The sequence below is a fragment of the Lolium rigidum genome, chromosome 7, assembly GCF_022539505.1.
Source record: "Lolium rigidum isolate FL_2022 chromosome 7, APGP_CSIRO_Lrig_0.1, whole genome shotgun sequence".
Classification (NCBI taxonomy): Eukaryota; Viridiplantae; Streptophyta; class Magnoliopsida; order Poales; family Poaceae; genus Lolium; species Lolium rigidum.
The window spans coordinates 15,719,761-15,735,020 of NC_061514.1; the positions used below are offsets into that span (position 1 = coordinate 15,719,761).

The following is a 15,260-nucleotide window of genomic DNA, read 5'->3' on the forward strand; positions in this document are numbered from 1 at the left end:
CGTCGTCGAGACGCCGGCAAGCGGGCGGAAGCATAGGTCGAGGTCCCGCGCCGCTTTCGCCGCGTCGTAGCGAGTCGGAGGACGCCGGCGCCGGCGTTGTTGTCCTCTCACCGTCGCGACACCTCCCGCCGTTCGCAGCTGCGCGCGTTTCCGCCGGAGGTGAGCCCTCCCGCACCGTGTTTCCGGACCGCAAGTCGGCTGAGACGGCCATGGCTGCAGGGTCCCTAGAGAAGCATTTGGATCGCCTCCGCCTGCGAGGTGTTCGTTCAAAAGCTCGAACTAATATGTGTCCCTTTTCAGATCATGGTGGACAGCGACGACGAGTACTACTTCAAGAACTTCATCGACACGTCGTCAGAAGAGGAGTCCGACGACGAATTTTTCACGGATGCTGCGGTGCTCATCCACGAGCACATTGTCTCGCAGATCCCCGTGTTCCGGGGGTCGTTGCCGGGGCGCGCGGCCGCCTTGGACCGCAAAAGAGAACGCGGCCACGACCAGCTCTACAACGACTACTTCCAACCCAATCCATTGTTCGTGCCGCACTTGTTTCGCCGTCGTTTTCGGATGAACAGGCCGCTGTTCCGCCGGATAATGGATGGCGTCAAGATCTACGACGACTACTTCGTGCGAAAGTGGATGCACTTGGCAAGGTAGGCCTCTCTTCGTACTCAGAAATGCACGGCAGCGATTAGGATGCTCGCATATGGCGTTGCCGGTGATTTCGTAGATGAGTACACGCGCATGAGTGAGTCAACCGGCCTGGAATCGATGTACGGGTTCTGCGGAGCGGTGATCGGTTCGTTCGGAGAACAAGTACTCTCCGGCAACCAAATGCCGAGGACACAGCTCGTCCGTTGTCGATCAACGCTTCCGTGGGGTTTCCCGGGATGCTTGGCAGCATAGACCGCATGCATTGGGAGTGGAAGAACTGCCCCTTTGGTTGGCAGGGGTCATACAGCGGCCATTCCGAGGGGTGCACGGTCATTCTTGAAGCTGTTGCTTCCCATGACACATGGATTTGGCACTCATTCTTCGGAATGGCTGGCTCGCACAATGACATCAATGTGCTGCAGCGCTCTCCGGTGTTTGATAGGCTAGCGTACGGTCAGTCCCCCGATGTGGATTTTGAGATCAATGGCCACCACTACACCAAGGGGTACTACCTTGCTGATGGTATCTATCCACCTTGGGCTACACTCGTGAAGACAATCCGAAACCCCGACTCGGAGCAGAGGAGGCAAGGTTTGCCAAAGAGCAGGAGGCAGCCCGGAAAGATGTCGAGCGGGCGTTTGGCATCCTCCAAGCTCGTTGGGCTATCGTCGGACACCCCGCCGAGCCCGGGATGTGCAAACTCTGTGGGAGGTGATGACCGCTTGTGTAATCATGCATAACATGATTGTTGAGGTAGAGCGGGATGATTCACTCTTTGATAATGAATGGGACGGCCAAGGAGAGTTGGTTACTCCTCAACGTGCTCCGGCATCATTTCAGGACATTCTTCATGCGCACCATGAAATTCGAGATCTAGCTGTACACAACCAGCTTCAGGCTGATTTGGTCGAGCACATGTGGCAGCATGTAGGCAACAATGCTGCAAACAACAATGATGAAGGAGCCTAGAGCATTTTGTATCGTTTCTTCATTTTATTTGAATAATACTTTATCCTTGATTACATGGACTATGTAATGTAATACATTTAGAGCATTTCAACTATTTTATATATTTTTTCTATAATTTATTTTGCGTTTTTCTAGTGATTTTACAAGAAAAACATACCATGGGGCGCCGCGACCCAAATCTGGCGCGTTGGGCGCAGCGCGCGACCCAAACGGACGCGCGGACGCGGGGCACCGTCCGCGCGTCCGCTCGGGCACGCAAACGGCCCAAAACGGACGGCCCAGCGCGTCCGTTTGGGTCGCCCGGTTGGAGATGCCCTAATGGATCCTTCGTTGGGCAACCTGGAAGTACGGTGGTGCGCGGTGACGGGCGGACGGGGATTCATGGCGAGGCACCTCGTGATGGCGCTGCTCAGTTCCGGAGGTTGGCGCGTGCGGATCACGGACGTCGGCCCCGACGCCACCCTGCAACCCTACGAGAATGATGGGCTCCTCGGTGCCGCCCTCCGGGACGGTCGCGCCACCTACATCTCCGCCGACGTCTCCAAACTAGACCAGCTCACAAAAGGTATAGTCATACTCCTATTTGCTTCTCTAACCTAGGAAGAAGGCACTTATTGTCCTGTTCTAGGTAATCAGTCCAACACAATCGGCACAACTCTTTAATTTGTTTGGATGGTAATACATGCAACTATAGAATTCGAGTTACTAATTTGATGATTTTACTTCAGAGCACAATCTTGATAGTTACTCACATAGATATATCTACTTACAAATAAAACGACAAGATCTTGATCGAAAGCCTGTATCAGAAAGATTCCCAAGCCCTGTAACAGATATTTCTTGAACTCTATCACATGAAGAATTGTGCTCTGCAGCTTTTGAAGGGGTTGATACAGTTTTCCACACCGCTGCCCCCGACCCTACCAACAACGACTTCCAACTTCATTACAAGGTCAATGTCGAGGGTAAGTATTCTGAAATAATGTTTCACCTTGCTTTAGAGGTCTGCCAGTATCATAATATTTTTTTTCCTTGAGCTCGTGAAGGGACAAAGAATGTTATCCAGGCTTCTCAGACATGCAAGGTTAAAGCGCTAATATACACTAGTAGTAGTGGGGTTGTATTCGACGGAGTTCATGGCCTCTTTGGTGTAGATGAATCCACGCCATACCCAGATAAGGTTGCCCCACATATAAAACTTCATTATTCTTTCTTCTTTTATGCGAATAAATTATTTAAACAATTACCTTACTCGCGCATTTAATTTGTTCTAGTGCTAACAAAGTGGTTTCTCTAGTTTCACGATGCGTACACTGAAACGAAGGCAGAAGCGGAAAAGCTAGTGATGCGGGCCAATGTCCCAGATGAGCTTCTCACTTGTTGCATACGTCCTGGAAGCATTTTTGGTCCCGGTAGCAGGATAGTGCCAGCATTAGTTTCTTACGGAGGAATGATGGTGAGTATTTGTATATCACACGTATAATATGATAACAATTCAAGTGAAAACATAGTTTCAAGCTAAACTTGTACTTGCCCCAGTTGTTTTTGGCCTTAGAAAAAAAATCAGCCCTCTGCATCTTAGCTAATGCGAAGATTGGGTATTTAAGATCTCAATCTTCGTGATGTTATATTTTAATAATAAAGCACCAATTAACCTATAAAAACTAGTACACCCTCGGCTTCTTGTTATACTACTAGTAGGTGTGGGCAAGCCAATTAAAACTCTCCTTCGTTGCAGTTTAATATGCACGCACATAGTTTAAGATAAATTTTAACCATTAATTTAGTTAATAAAATATGCATTACGTGTCAACAAAAGCTATACTATTAGATTTATATTCAAAAAGTTTTCCAGTGGTAATATTTTTGTGACTTACAATTTATATTTTACTGATCAAAGCAATGGTCAAATTATTTTCTTAAATTAAGTACAAGGCTGTTATACTGGTCTGAAGAGAGCATGGAAAGTACTACAAAATGGTTTTCTTAATAATTGCTTGCTCATGTTGCGGTACCTAAGAGTATTTTCAGCCGCGTCCCCCAAAGTGTCTTCTAAGTCGCACCGGATCTAGCGTTTGAGCGACGTATGTGCTTCATGCCGCGTTTGTGGCGCATCGCTCCCCAGCCGCGGCCCCCCAAACGCACCCTCAAAACATTAAAATATTTTTTTGTTTTTTTTTTTGCATTTTCATTTCAATAGAGAGAACGAACATTACACAAACTAAACGCAGCTAGCCTCCCACGATGACATCACGGCCGACTCCTTGCCGACGACGATGTCGTCGAACTTATCCGGCAACCTATGGATGCCTAGTGGGTCGCCATTGAGGACGACGATGGACTCGGACTCCCACTCTTCCTCGGAAGATAGACGACGGCGAAGGCGGCCGTGTAGGCATTGCTGCTCTAACACGATCGCGCCCACGGCCACGACCTCGACCCTGACCTCTACCAGCCATGGATTGGCCCTTAGCTCATGAGATGGTGGCAGCTAGGGTTGGGGAGAGAGACGCTAGGGTTTGTGTGAGGAACGATGCGCTAGCGCCCCTTTTTATATGCCGGAGGCAGGCGACGGAGCGGTGGCGTGCATTAGCGCTGGCACGTAGATCTAGGCGCGACGAGATGTGTTGCTGCGTCTCAGTGGAAACTGCACCGTCGCTGCGCGCTAATAACTTCCGTCGCGAGGTAGGTGACGGTTGGGCGTCGTTCGTGTGTCAATGATGCGTCAGGCCCACCACTCCCCGCCTCACTTCTCGCTCTATCCGGCGCACCCGAAGTGTCTCCTGTGGAGCGGGGACGGGCTCGGGGTGCCGGACAATGTATTGGGCCGCGCCAGGCGAAAGAAGGCTTTGGGACGCGCGACTGGGGCCGAAAAAATGTTCAATGCTCTCAAAAATCTTTGCGGGAAGCTTTGAGAACGCAACTAGAGATGCTCTAATCAAGGACTTTGACACAGATGGAAGATGACATAACACGGCAAATCTAATCGTTATTTCCTCATGAATTTGGATGCTCAGAATCACGTAGGTACTGAGCAGTAAGTACTACTATAATATAAGCTATGGAAATGAATTTTAGCTCATAAGTGTAGATGCGTCCACTGTTTAAAAAAATATTTCAATATATTAAAAAATATATGAATAAATAATCAGTTATACATCGGAAACTCTATATCCACCTATAAAGTCTCATGGAAAAGTTACATTTTTAATACTCGCTTAAAAAGTACAATTTTTTACCTTTTTAGTGCTTCATAATAGCTTCGCACGAGATTTGATTTGATCTTTTTTATGCTGACCATAAATAATATTTTATTCTTTCAAAATTTTATGTGCGAACATAGCATGCCCGGATATACATCTATAGATTTATTTTTGGAATTTTTTTAAATTTTAAAACACATTTAGAATGCATTTTTATAAAAGATACATTTAGAATGCATTTTTATAATAGATACATTTAGACCTATAAACCCAAACACCATGTCCCGTAAATCGTGTTTTCTTCGAAGGTGCCACTCAAGGTACATAACTGAGTACCTCTTGAGTCAAGGTGGCGACGGGGCCGGGGATGGCTGGGGGTGACTCCATCGTCTTCGCCCCGGTACCCGCCAATACCCATCCCCGCCAATCCCCTCCAGACGTCTAGGCTATGTTTTATGTCTCCCTAGCCCACGTGTCAGAGATTATCGGGTATCCATGAGTCCCCGCGGGGGCAATTGATCCCTGTACCCGTCCCGCTAGACTATTGGGTATCCGCCAGCTAATCCCCACGGGTAGAATTTGCCCCCCATCCCCGCTTCGTGGCGGGTAAATTCCGGCGGGTACCCGCCCCACGGGGAAAATTTCCAGCTTGTATTGAGAGTACCAGAGGTCTACACAAAACCATTAGACATGGTCGTACTGTACTATCAGACTTACAGTAATTGCAACAGAAGCCCTAACATTTTTGTGATTTACAAACTCCACTAAAAAGTCTGGCAGATTTTTTACATGATCTACCGACTACACACGTAAAGTTAGACTCCCTAACTCTCGATTTCTGTAGCAGAAAGCCCCTCCCCGAACTCACGCCTGGGGACATGTCACGAGAATCATTGCAAATTTTAGAAATTACCTCGTAGTATGTATATTTTTCTAAATTATACATATCACAAATACTTAATGTAAACTTCATACACACATACCTGCATCCGTTATATCAACATGTAACTTTTTCATATATTTTTGAATTTTAGAAATACTATTTTATGCTATAACAATGCCAAATCTTTTCTTTAGGGACCCGTCTCCCTTAACATGCACCATGCACCGTCCCAATGGTTCTGGTTTAGCAGTCGTTCTGTTCCAAAATTTTCCATCCCATATGTCATGTATAATCTTCGGCAACCGCCAATCAATTTGCCTCGCCTCCCCTTCTCCAACCAGAATGCTTTATTTGGTACCTTTTTCTGGCACACCTCGGCGCGAGCCGAAGTTATCGTGCGATGAATAAAACACCGCAAGCACCAAGCATAGGAGGGGTGTCAGACAGCTGCAGCAGCAACAACAATGGGGAAACAACAACATTACGAGCTCCAAGCATCATCATTGAGATTTTGCAATTTCGAGGAGGGACCTTGCTCTCGACGACTTTGGAGACCAACGCTCAAGGTTGGAAAGGTCGTCGAGCCCAGGGATGACGGGGAGGAGGCTCAAATGATCTAACACCAACGTCGAAAGGTTGGAAAGGAGGCACACGGACAACGAGTATATAGGTGGCTTTTGGATGCTATACCTTGTGGGTGGCGGGTTGGTGCGAAGAGACGATTCGGGGTCCTCTTGCACCTGATTTCGGAGGAACCCTTCCTGGGGAGGCATGAGGGCGGTTGCGAGTTGAGCAACAACATTCACTGTGTGGGATAAAGATATAATAAAGGGGGAGAAGAACGCCATAGTGGAGGGGGCTTATAGGTATAGGAGCAAGTAAAAAATGGGTTTCGATCCCTATATTTACAGCTGAAAGGCTTTTTATACAAAAAAAAATCTTACCCTCGTTAGAGGATCAATATTTTTGGTTGATAAGCACACGGCCCTATGTCCTACGATATAGGCCCATACTCCAGCTTTAAATCACCTTATCCCGTCGAAACATGGATGTATGCATCATTTGCCTTTGTCAGACATGTGCCGCAGAGTGACTTCCTTCGTTGTGCTCCATTAACATAACCACCACATGTCACTCAGTGTTTCGATGTACGGCCCTTCTATGGTAGGAGGTGTCGGTGCACTAAGACATATCCATCCCCAACTAAAATCATGCAGTTGATGGTGCACAGTAAGTGAATTCAATGTAGGGACTTGACTATCACGTGAGGCCATTACCACATGTATTGACCGTGGGTGCTGCAAAGCAGGCAACCGCATAGTGCTAGTGGTGGGCATAGTTGCTTCCTGCGGTGAGAGGAGGTGCTACCATTGGTGGGCGTCGGGGCTGCCGATGAAGCATGATAGTGCTACGATAGTGGGTGGCGATGCTTCCAAGGAAGGGATATGATGCTACTATAAGTAATGGCAATGCTGGAAGGAGGGGGCAATAGTGCTGCCAACCGTATTTGATGTGCTACCAACATGGCATAGACGAGAGGTGTTGCTTCTACGAGTGGGAGTTGTGACTAGGGAACACCCAACCACAATATAGAACAGTGAGCCATCCAGGCTCATCTGATGCCCTTATATGACAAGTGTGGAGGCTCCAGCTTCATTCTATTGTAGGCATAGCGTAAGTCAGGCCACGGTGAGAACCTCCACAAGCTATCCATGACAAGTTGGGAAAAATGTCCCTAAAAACCAGGATTATCCAATCAACCTAGGCTTTAGGGATTGAGAATAATGATTGTTGCCGCCGAGGATGACAGTACATATGTACCACTGCCACATATGGATTCAACACCTTTGTCGTGGTGATGGTTATTGTGGAGGGAAACGAGAGCGTGAGATAAGTAGAGAGCAGAGTAAGTGGGTGAGAATGATGCTCTATGCATGCTCCTAGATGGATTTTGCATATCTTGCCTACTTTCAAGCATGAAACTTTGGCCTCCCTTTGGCTCGCTTGTGTCTCGGTCGGAGGAAATGTCTAAATCGTGGATTATGTGTGGGTGTGGCTAATAGGTGTCTTAAGCATCATTTCAACTAGGCCATATCTATCATATGAATTCTTAATCCCAAAAACTACACCCGAAGGTCATGCATGGGGTTCATGTCGGTTATTGTGTTACCCACCCAAAGTTTTGGAGCAGATATGGTCTCAAGTCACTCGATATATGTATTATCAGATAACTAATCCAATCTAATATAATTAAATATATAGATAATCATTTCATTGTGACTAGTTCCATGTAGATGACCTAGTTATTATTCTTGCAGATGATTATGGGTGATGGCAAGAATTGTGATGATTTTGTATATGTTGAGAATGTAGTGCATGGTCATGTCTGTGCTGAGAGAGCTCTTTCAACCAAAGAGGGTGCAAAGATAAGTGGAGGAAAAGTATGTATTTATCATGAGCTGCTGCAAAATATGATTCATACTATTCCTTTTTTGACATGTTTAATTTTTTAACAGGCATACTTTATAACAAATATGGAGCCGGTAAATATGTGGGACTTCCTATACATGATTTTAGAAGACCTTGGATACCACAGGTGATATTTCACTATTATATTGTATATATTTTTGTAGATTTTACTGTGTCATATTCCTAGTTGACATGTTTATATTCTTATCCAAAATATACATAATTAAATCTCTCTTATTTGTGGGAACTTGTTAGTTCTACCTTCAGTCCTCCAAAATTTTGTCAATTTTAACTTATCAAATTTCTAGTTCCCCACTGTAATCATAAGTTTTTCACAACATCAACATAAATCAGAGGAAGGGGGTGGGGATTTTGCCATCCAACAAGAGCCCAAATATAAATATTATGTCAATACTTAACATATAAAAATTACTCTCATGATCTCCATGGTACGTTAGAGAGGGTTTTAGTTTCAATTCCTCTACAACTATATTATGAAATATATTTCCTAACAGCATATCATGTTTTTTGCTACATTTTTTTGCAAAGCATAGTACATGCCTCTCAGTGTCAGCAAAATTAGTCACATTTCTTCGTTGTTATCTATATTTACCGTGTACAAACATTATATTATTTTGATAGAAAGTTCCACGTTAAGAATATAACATTTGGTCATGATAATAATCTAGTTATTATATCTAAAATAATAATGCAACTTGTGATATCTGAGCTGATTATGACATTTCTTTGCAGCCGGTTTAGATTAAGAATACCTTCTTATCTTCTAATGCCGATAACTTGTCTCGTTGACTGGAGCTACACATATATATTATCTCGTTGTGGAATGCGTAAACCTAGTGTTCTAACATCCACAAGCATTAAGTATGCGACGCTGAATAGAACATTCAACTGCAACAGTGCCGCTGAACAACTTGGTTATAAACCAATAGTGTCACTCAAGGTTGTTTCTTCTCCTCATTTTTCTTCGATATTTCACGATTTGTTTTTAAAAATTTATAAGATTATGCTGACACGTTTTATAACCTTTATTGTCAGGACGGAGTAAAGATGACTACCAAATTCTATAAGGAGTTCAATGAATGATATACCCACACTTATCTCAAAGACAAAGGGAACAAAATTCCACCAGAACTATCCTTTAGACATATATGTATAGAGCTAAGTGGTTAAATTGGATAACAATATATTTCTATTCTATTATAATCATTACCATAAATTTCAGATGAAGCAAACATGCTTTACCACGCATTATATTCCATCGTGTCTGGCCAATCCTACCATCCTTGAAATGCTTTGTGACCAGAAGCTTGTAAGGCACTGGTAAATTGATCTATAGTTTGCTTGTGTCCATAGAATGCTTGTCAAATGAATATACATGTTTGAACGTTTTGTGTATTTAAAGAGGTTGTTCAACATATAAAGGTTAAGCAGCTTCCATGTACCACTGGGTTCAATTTAGTGATTATTGCGAGAAGATAGAGAGGGTGATCGTGAGTCAACCTAGGTTTCCTTCCACTGCAGGTGGCTACTCGGGCTCCGGTGTCCACTTCTCCCTATCCTGGCAACAAGGATACTTTGTAGGCGCATCGGTGGAGATGGAAGGACCTATTCCTCTTTGCTTAGCCATCAGCGTCTAGTGTGGTCTCTCTACTCATGCAGCCGGAAGCGATACATCTTGTCCTCTTGTATATCAATGGGATAGTCATTGTTTTCCACACGGAGCAATCTCCGGGTACCACCATCATCAGATAATGGAAAAAAATTCTTTATGCTTAAAATTTCTACACAAAATAAAAAAATGTAAAAGAAACAGGAAACTAAAAAAGAAACCACCTCTGGACTTTCTAGTCACGCTTAACAATCTGAACACCTTATAAGCCTCCTTTGAAAACAAAAATTAAAAACCATCTAAGGTGCCACAGTTCAACTCTAAAGCACTCCAACACTCAAAAGATATTACAAGTTTTGACGAATTTTACACAAGTAGCAGAATATTAACAACATCTCCAGATGTAAACTGGTTCAGGCATTCCCAACTCATCACCACCCTCTCTTTACTTTAGCTTTAACAATCTTGATCAGGCACCAGGGTTGGAAGGTTCATTATCCGCAGAACCCTCCGAGGAAAAGCAGGCGATTGAAGCGAAAGTGCCTGCGTCTGATGATCTTGAGCACCTGCTGACAAAGGGTTAACCTCACTAGTACAAACTCGCTACTTAGAGACTGCCAGGTGAGTTGGTTTTGTCCCAAGTAATTGAAAGCCAACTCTGCAGTTAACCCTCAGACGGTCGGGCAGAATGGAACGAATCTATAACTTTTAGAGACCTTGATAAACTATGCTCGCCTGAAGAAGAGGGGCTCCGGAGACGGATAATACAGGAGACCGTTTTGATTATATATCTGTTGCGGTCAGAAACCCACCGGCGGGCAGCGACTGGCAACACCGTAGAGCAGGGAACAACTAGGGCTGCGGCTGGCCCCAGTCCCTCAGAGCGACGGCCCGCAAAGCCTCCTGGTCACACGTCCGATGCTGTCGCAAGGGCGTGCCACCTGAACTATACCTGGTCAGGAAGGTGTTGGATGATGCCTCGCTTAGTTTCCTGCATGGCATACACGTAAACGTTAAATACGAGCCTCGATTGGCTCTCGAGTTATCTCCGTGAATCGGCTCAAAGAGCCGATCCACCCATGATTCGTACAAGGTGTCCGAATATATGGTGGTCCTGCTTGATCAAGATAAAGCTAATGCGATCTACGACGATTTAGGGTTTTCACCGCATAATCGGATCATCCTACTCACGATTGGGCCTCGCGCTTGCGTACGGTGATCGTAAGCCGATCCTAGACAGGGCCTAAAAACCAACACGAGGTTGATCCCCGGAACATCCTGTCTAGGGCTAGCAAACTACACCCTACACGCCGCTGGATCCTCCAACCCTTTGCAAGGCCTAACTATTGCGGATGTTAAACTAATCCTTGAAGAACAAGGAACAACCGTAACGGATCGGATCTACTAAACTATGATCAAGCGGGTGCCGCCCCTACACCTAAGATAGGTGTAAGGGCGGCTAGATGTATGAGGGTTGCACTACGACAGCATATGATACGAAGAACAATGCTAACCCTAACACATCTAAGATAACTACGTTGCTCGCCATCAAAAAGGCTTCAAGCACGAGCAACGCATGAACAACGTAGGTAGGCTTGTGCTGCCTAGATCGCAAGATGCGATCTAGGCAGCATGGTGCTTACCGGAGAAACCCTCGAGACGAAGGAGTTGGCGATGCACCGAGATTTGTTTGTGTTGAACGTTGGTTGTTGTTTATTTCATAAACCCTAGATACATATTTATAGTCCAAGGGACTTTCTAATTCAGGCGTGCACCTAACCGTGCACGGGTAAAACTCTAACTCCTAACCGATACGTATCCTACTATGATACAGATACACGGGCATGCTAGCCCAAACTTTGCATACAAGGCCGATTCACATATTTCTTCCGTATATAATCTTTAAGCCCATCTTGATCACGGCCCACCTCTAACCTGGTCAAATTCCGGTGATAACACATGCCCCCCTGGTTTTGGAATTGATAATTCCAAAATCACTCTGTTTTTCTTCGTCGGGTCATGTCATGGCAGAGCAGAACCGTCGCAGCATTTCTCGTCATGATGCCCTGTCTTCTCAACTATTCCGCGTGATTTGACAGCTGCCTTTGGGCATCGCCTCATCGGAAACTGCTGTGGCATTGAATTTCTACTATAGCCCCTTTATTTAAACGCCCTGAGCAGTTTGCCACTTCATCTCTTTGCTCTGTTTCTGGCCATCGGCACCCAAAAACCCCCAATCTCCCATAGCCATGTCTTCCTCTTCTTCCTCCTCCACCTCATCGGTCTTCTCTACTCTTCCTCCTCTCGCGAGCCGACGCCGGAGTGGGGCTCGTTGGCGGCGCACGACATTCTCGCCCCGACGTCGTGGGACAAAGAGGAACATGATTCCTCCATCCGGTCTGAGGATGACAAATCCCTGACCGATGGAGAGGGCGACCTTCAATTCCTCGTCGAAGGGGAAGAGGAGGCGGAGAGCGAGGACGACCGCTTCTCCTGGGACAATTTCACCTCCTCCGAGGAAGAAGCGGAAGAGGGCGACGATGACTCCCTTGAAGTTTACCCACCAGCAAAGCGCCTCCGCACCTGGTGAGATGATGACAGCGATGACGATGATGAGGAAGATGAGGCTCCCGTAGAAGGCTACGGAAACTCCGATGAAGAACCAATCAGCAGTTGTGCCGGAGGCAGCGACGACGAGGGCAGCAATAGCCCCTAGATTAGGGATCAGTAGTAGTAGTTGGCTTTTGCCCTCTTCTTCCCTGAGCAATCGGCTCTTTCTTTGTAAGAAATCCCTCTATTAATGAAGAAAATATTCCTCAATTAATTTCGCCTCCTTGTTGACTTTGCCGATCGTCGAATGGAGTCGCCGTATAAAGAGCCGATAGCAGGACATCGGCTCGCATTGCGATCTGGGGCCAAGCTGTTTCTTACCCACACGGTCCAACAGGTCTTACTAGGCCTAATCCTCGTCCAAACCATCAGCTTGAACTCCTCATCAATCTCACATTATGACCTCTGGTCTGAACCGATTCCGTTAACTTGCTAATTTGAGCTTATTCCTCTAGAGTCGATACCAGCGTATCGGCTTTGTTATTCTGAAGTCGATGCCTGTGCATCGGCTGTATTTTCATACTGTTATGTCCGTATGTTTTCTCAAGTCGATGTCTGCGCATCGGCTGTGATTTTTTTTTTACTGGCCGATTTAAAATCGGCCTCCATACCTTACTGCCCATCATCCCACATGCTTGGGAAATACTTCTTGAGGTGTTGACCATTGACGGCTATTGGGAACTTCTGTCCGTCCAACTCTTCCAACATGTATGCATTACCCTTCAAGGCCTGGACGACTTTGTACGGACCGTGCCAATTAGGAGACCACTTGCCATATGCCTTGTCCCTGGTTCCTAACGGCAACACAGCTTCCCATACTAAATCACCAACTTGAAACTCCTTTGGTCTAACCTTCTTATTGTAGGCACGAGCTACCCTGGCTTTCTTCTCCTTAATCTTCTCCAATGACCAAAGCCTAAGTTCTCATTGCGTCCTCAATAGTGTCACTCATCAAAGCTGCATATTCTTCCGCTGTCAGATCATTCTGAAACGTGACACGTCTTGATCCAGCCGTAATTTCCCAAGGTAATACGGCTTCCTGTCCATAGACAAGCTGGTACGGCGAAGTCTTTATAGCTCCATGGCACGACATGCGGTAGGCCCATAATGCTTCGATAACTTCTCATGCCAATCCCTAGGGTTCTCGTCAATCTTTCTCTTGATCGGCTTGATTAAGCTCCGATTGGACGCTTCAGCTTGCCCATTAGCCCGAGCATAGTACGGAGATGATCGGACCAGTTTAATCCCCATGTCATCGCGAATTTCCTGAATTCTTTAGAAACAAAGACCGAACCTCCATCGGTCGTGATAGTTTGGGGAATCCCGAACCTATGAATCACGTGTTCTTTCACAAACTTGATCACATCTTCTCGATTTCACCTTCTTCATAGGGACGGCTTCCACCCACTTGGTGAAGTAATCCGTGATGGCCAAAATCCATTCATGTTTTTTACTCGACGCCGGATGGATTTTGCCGATCATGTCCATGCCCCACCCCCGGAACGGCCAAGGCTTGATGATAGGGTTCATCGCTGATGCTGGTACCATCTGAATCTTCCCAAACATCTGGCATGCTTGGCACCCCTTATAGTAATTGAAGCAGTCTTCAAGCATGGTGGGCCAATAAAACCCTGAGCTATAGTAATTGAGTAGGGTTTTTCCTTTTGTGTGTGGAAGATTTGTCATGCTAGTGATTGTAATGAATTATTAAATGACAATATGGCTCTGGTTCTTTTGTGTGGCCTGTTATGCATGGTCCTCTTTTGCTCTCCTGTAACTGGTTTCAATGAATAGTTCCTCTAATATGAAGGTGGATTGGAATGTGCTTTGTTGGAATGTCAGAGGTTTGAATGATAAAGATAAAAGATTACTGGTGTATAACAAAATTGATGAAAGTAATTGTGCTATTATATGTTTACAAGAGACAAAATGTGAAACATTTGAACATTCTTTCATCAGGACTTTTTGCCCTAAAAGATTTGATAGATTTGCTTTTGTGCCTTCCATTGGTGCTTCTGGTGGGATTATTGTTCTTTGGAATAGCAAAGTATTCATGGGCAACTTATTAGAAACAACACACTCTGCTATCAAAATACAATTTGTCTCTTCTCATACTGCTGAAATTTGGACTTTGGTTACTGTGTATGGGCCTTGTAGAGGAATTATGAGAGATGAATTTGTTCAATGGTTGCATGATTTGGATATTCCTGTACATGATAATTGGTTACTGCTTGGAGATTTCAATTTCATGAGATCAGTTGAGAACAGGAATAAACCAGGAGCTGACATGGCAGATATCTTTCTGTTTAATAATATTATTAGTCATCTGGGGCTATTGGAACTTCCTCTCAAAGGGAGACGCTTTACATGGTCCAACATGCAAGCCACACCCTTGATGGAACAACTAGATTGGTTTTTCACCACTTGTGAGTGGACTTTAAGGTTCCCCAATACCATGGTGTTTCCTCTGTCAAAATCTACTTCTGATCATACCCCTTGTGTGGTGTCTATCTCCACCTCCATTCCAAAAGCAAAAATTTTCAGATTTGAGAATATGTGGTTGGAGCAACCAGGTTTTATGGATGTAGTGAAAAAGGCTTGGGATTTACCAACTAATAAACAGAATGTTGCTTCAATTCTTGCGGCTAAATTCAAAAATCTTAGATATGCTCTCAAGAAGTGGGGGAAGAATCTATCTCATTTAAAACTGCTTATTGAACAGTGCAACAAAGTCATTCTTTTCTTTGATAATTTGGAAGATTCCAGGATCTTAAGCAGAGAGGAATTTAACTTCAGGAATATTGTGAAGGTTCATCTCAAGAAATTATTGGGTATTCAATCT

General features: G+C 45.0%; 1 protein-coding gene across 1 annotated transcript; it reads left to right on the forward strand.

Annotated features, from left to right (window-relative positions):
- Positions 1-1,941: 1,941 nt before the first annotated feature.
- Positions 1,942-9,282, forward strand: LOC124670959 (3beta-hydroxysteroid-dehydrogenase/decarboxylase-like). The gene is made up of 8 exons (XM_047207415.1): positions 1,942-2,188; positions 2,499-2,588; positions 2,670-2,803; positions 2,921-3,079; positions 8,028-8,150; positions 8,226-8,305; positions 8,932-9,139; positions 9,235-9,282. The coding sequence occupies exons 1-8, from the start codon at positions 1,942-1,944 to the stop codon at positions 9,280-9,282; spliced, it is 1,089 nt and encodes a 362-aa protein (XP_047063371.1).
- Positions 9,283-15,260: the final 5,978 nt, after the last annotated feature.

What these genes read in the sequence shown, in the direction of transcription:
- LOC124670959 (XM_047207415.1), top strand. Translation starts at nt 1,942, where the DNA reads ATGGATCCTTCGTTGGGCAACCTGGAAGTACGGTGGTGCGCGGTGACG. An exon ending in TTACAAGGTCAATGTCGAGG is followed by an intron (nt 2,589 to 2,669) that starts GTAAGTATTCTG and finishes GAGCTCGTGAAG; the next exon opens with GGACAAAGAATGTTATCCAG. An exon ending in TTTCTTACGGAGGAATGATG is followed by an intron (nt 3,080 to 8,027) that starts GTGAGTATTTGT and finishes TTATTCTTGCAG; the next exon opens with ATGATTATGGGTGATGGCAA.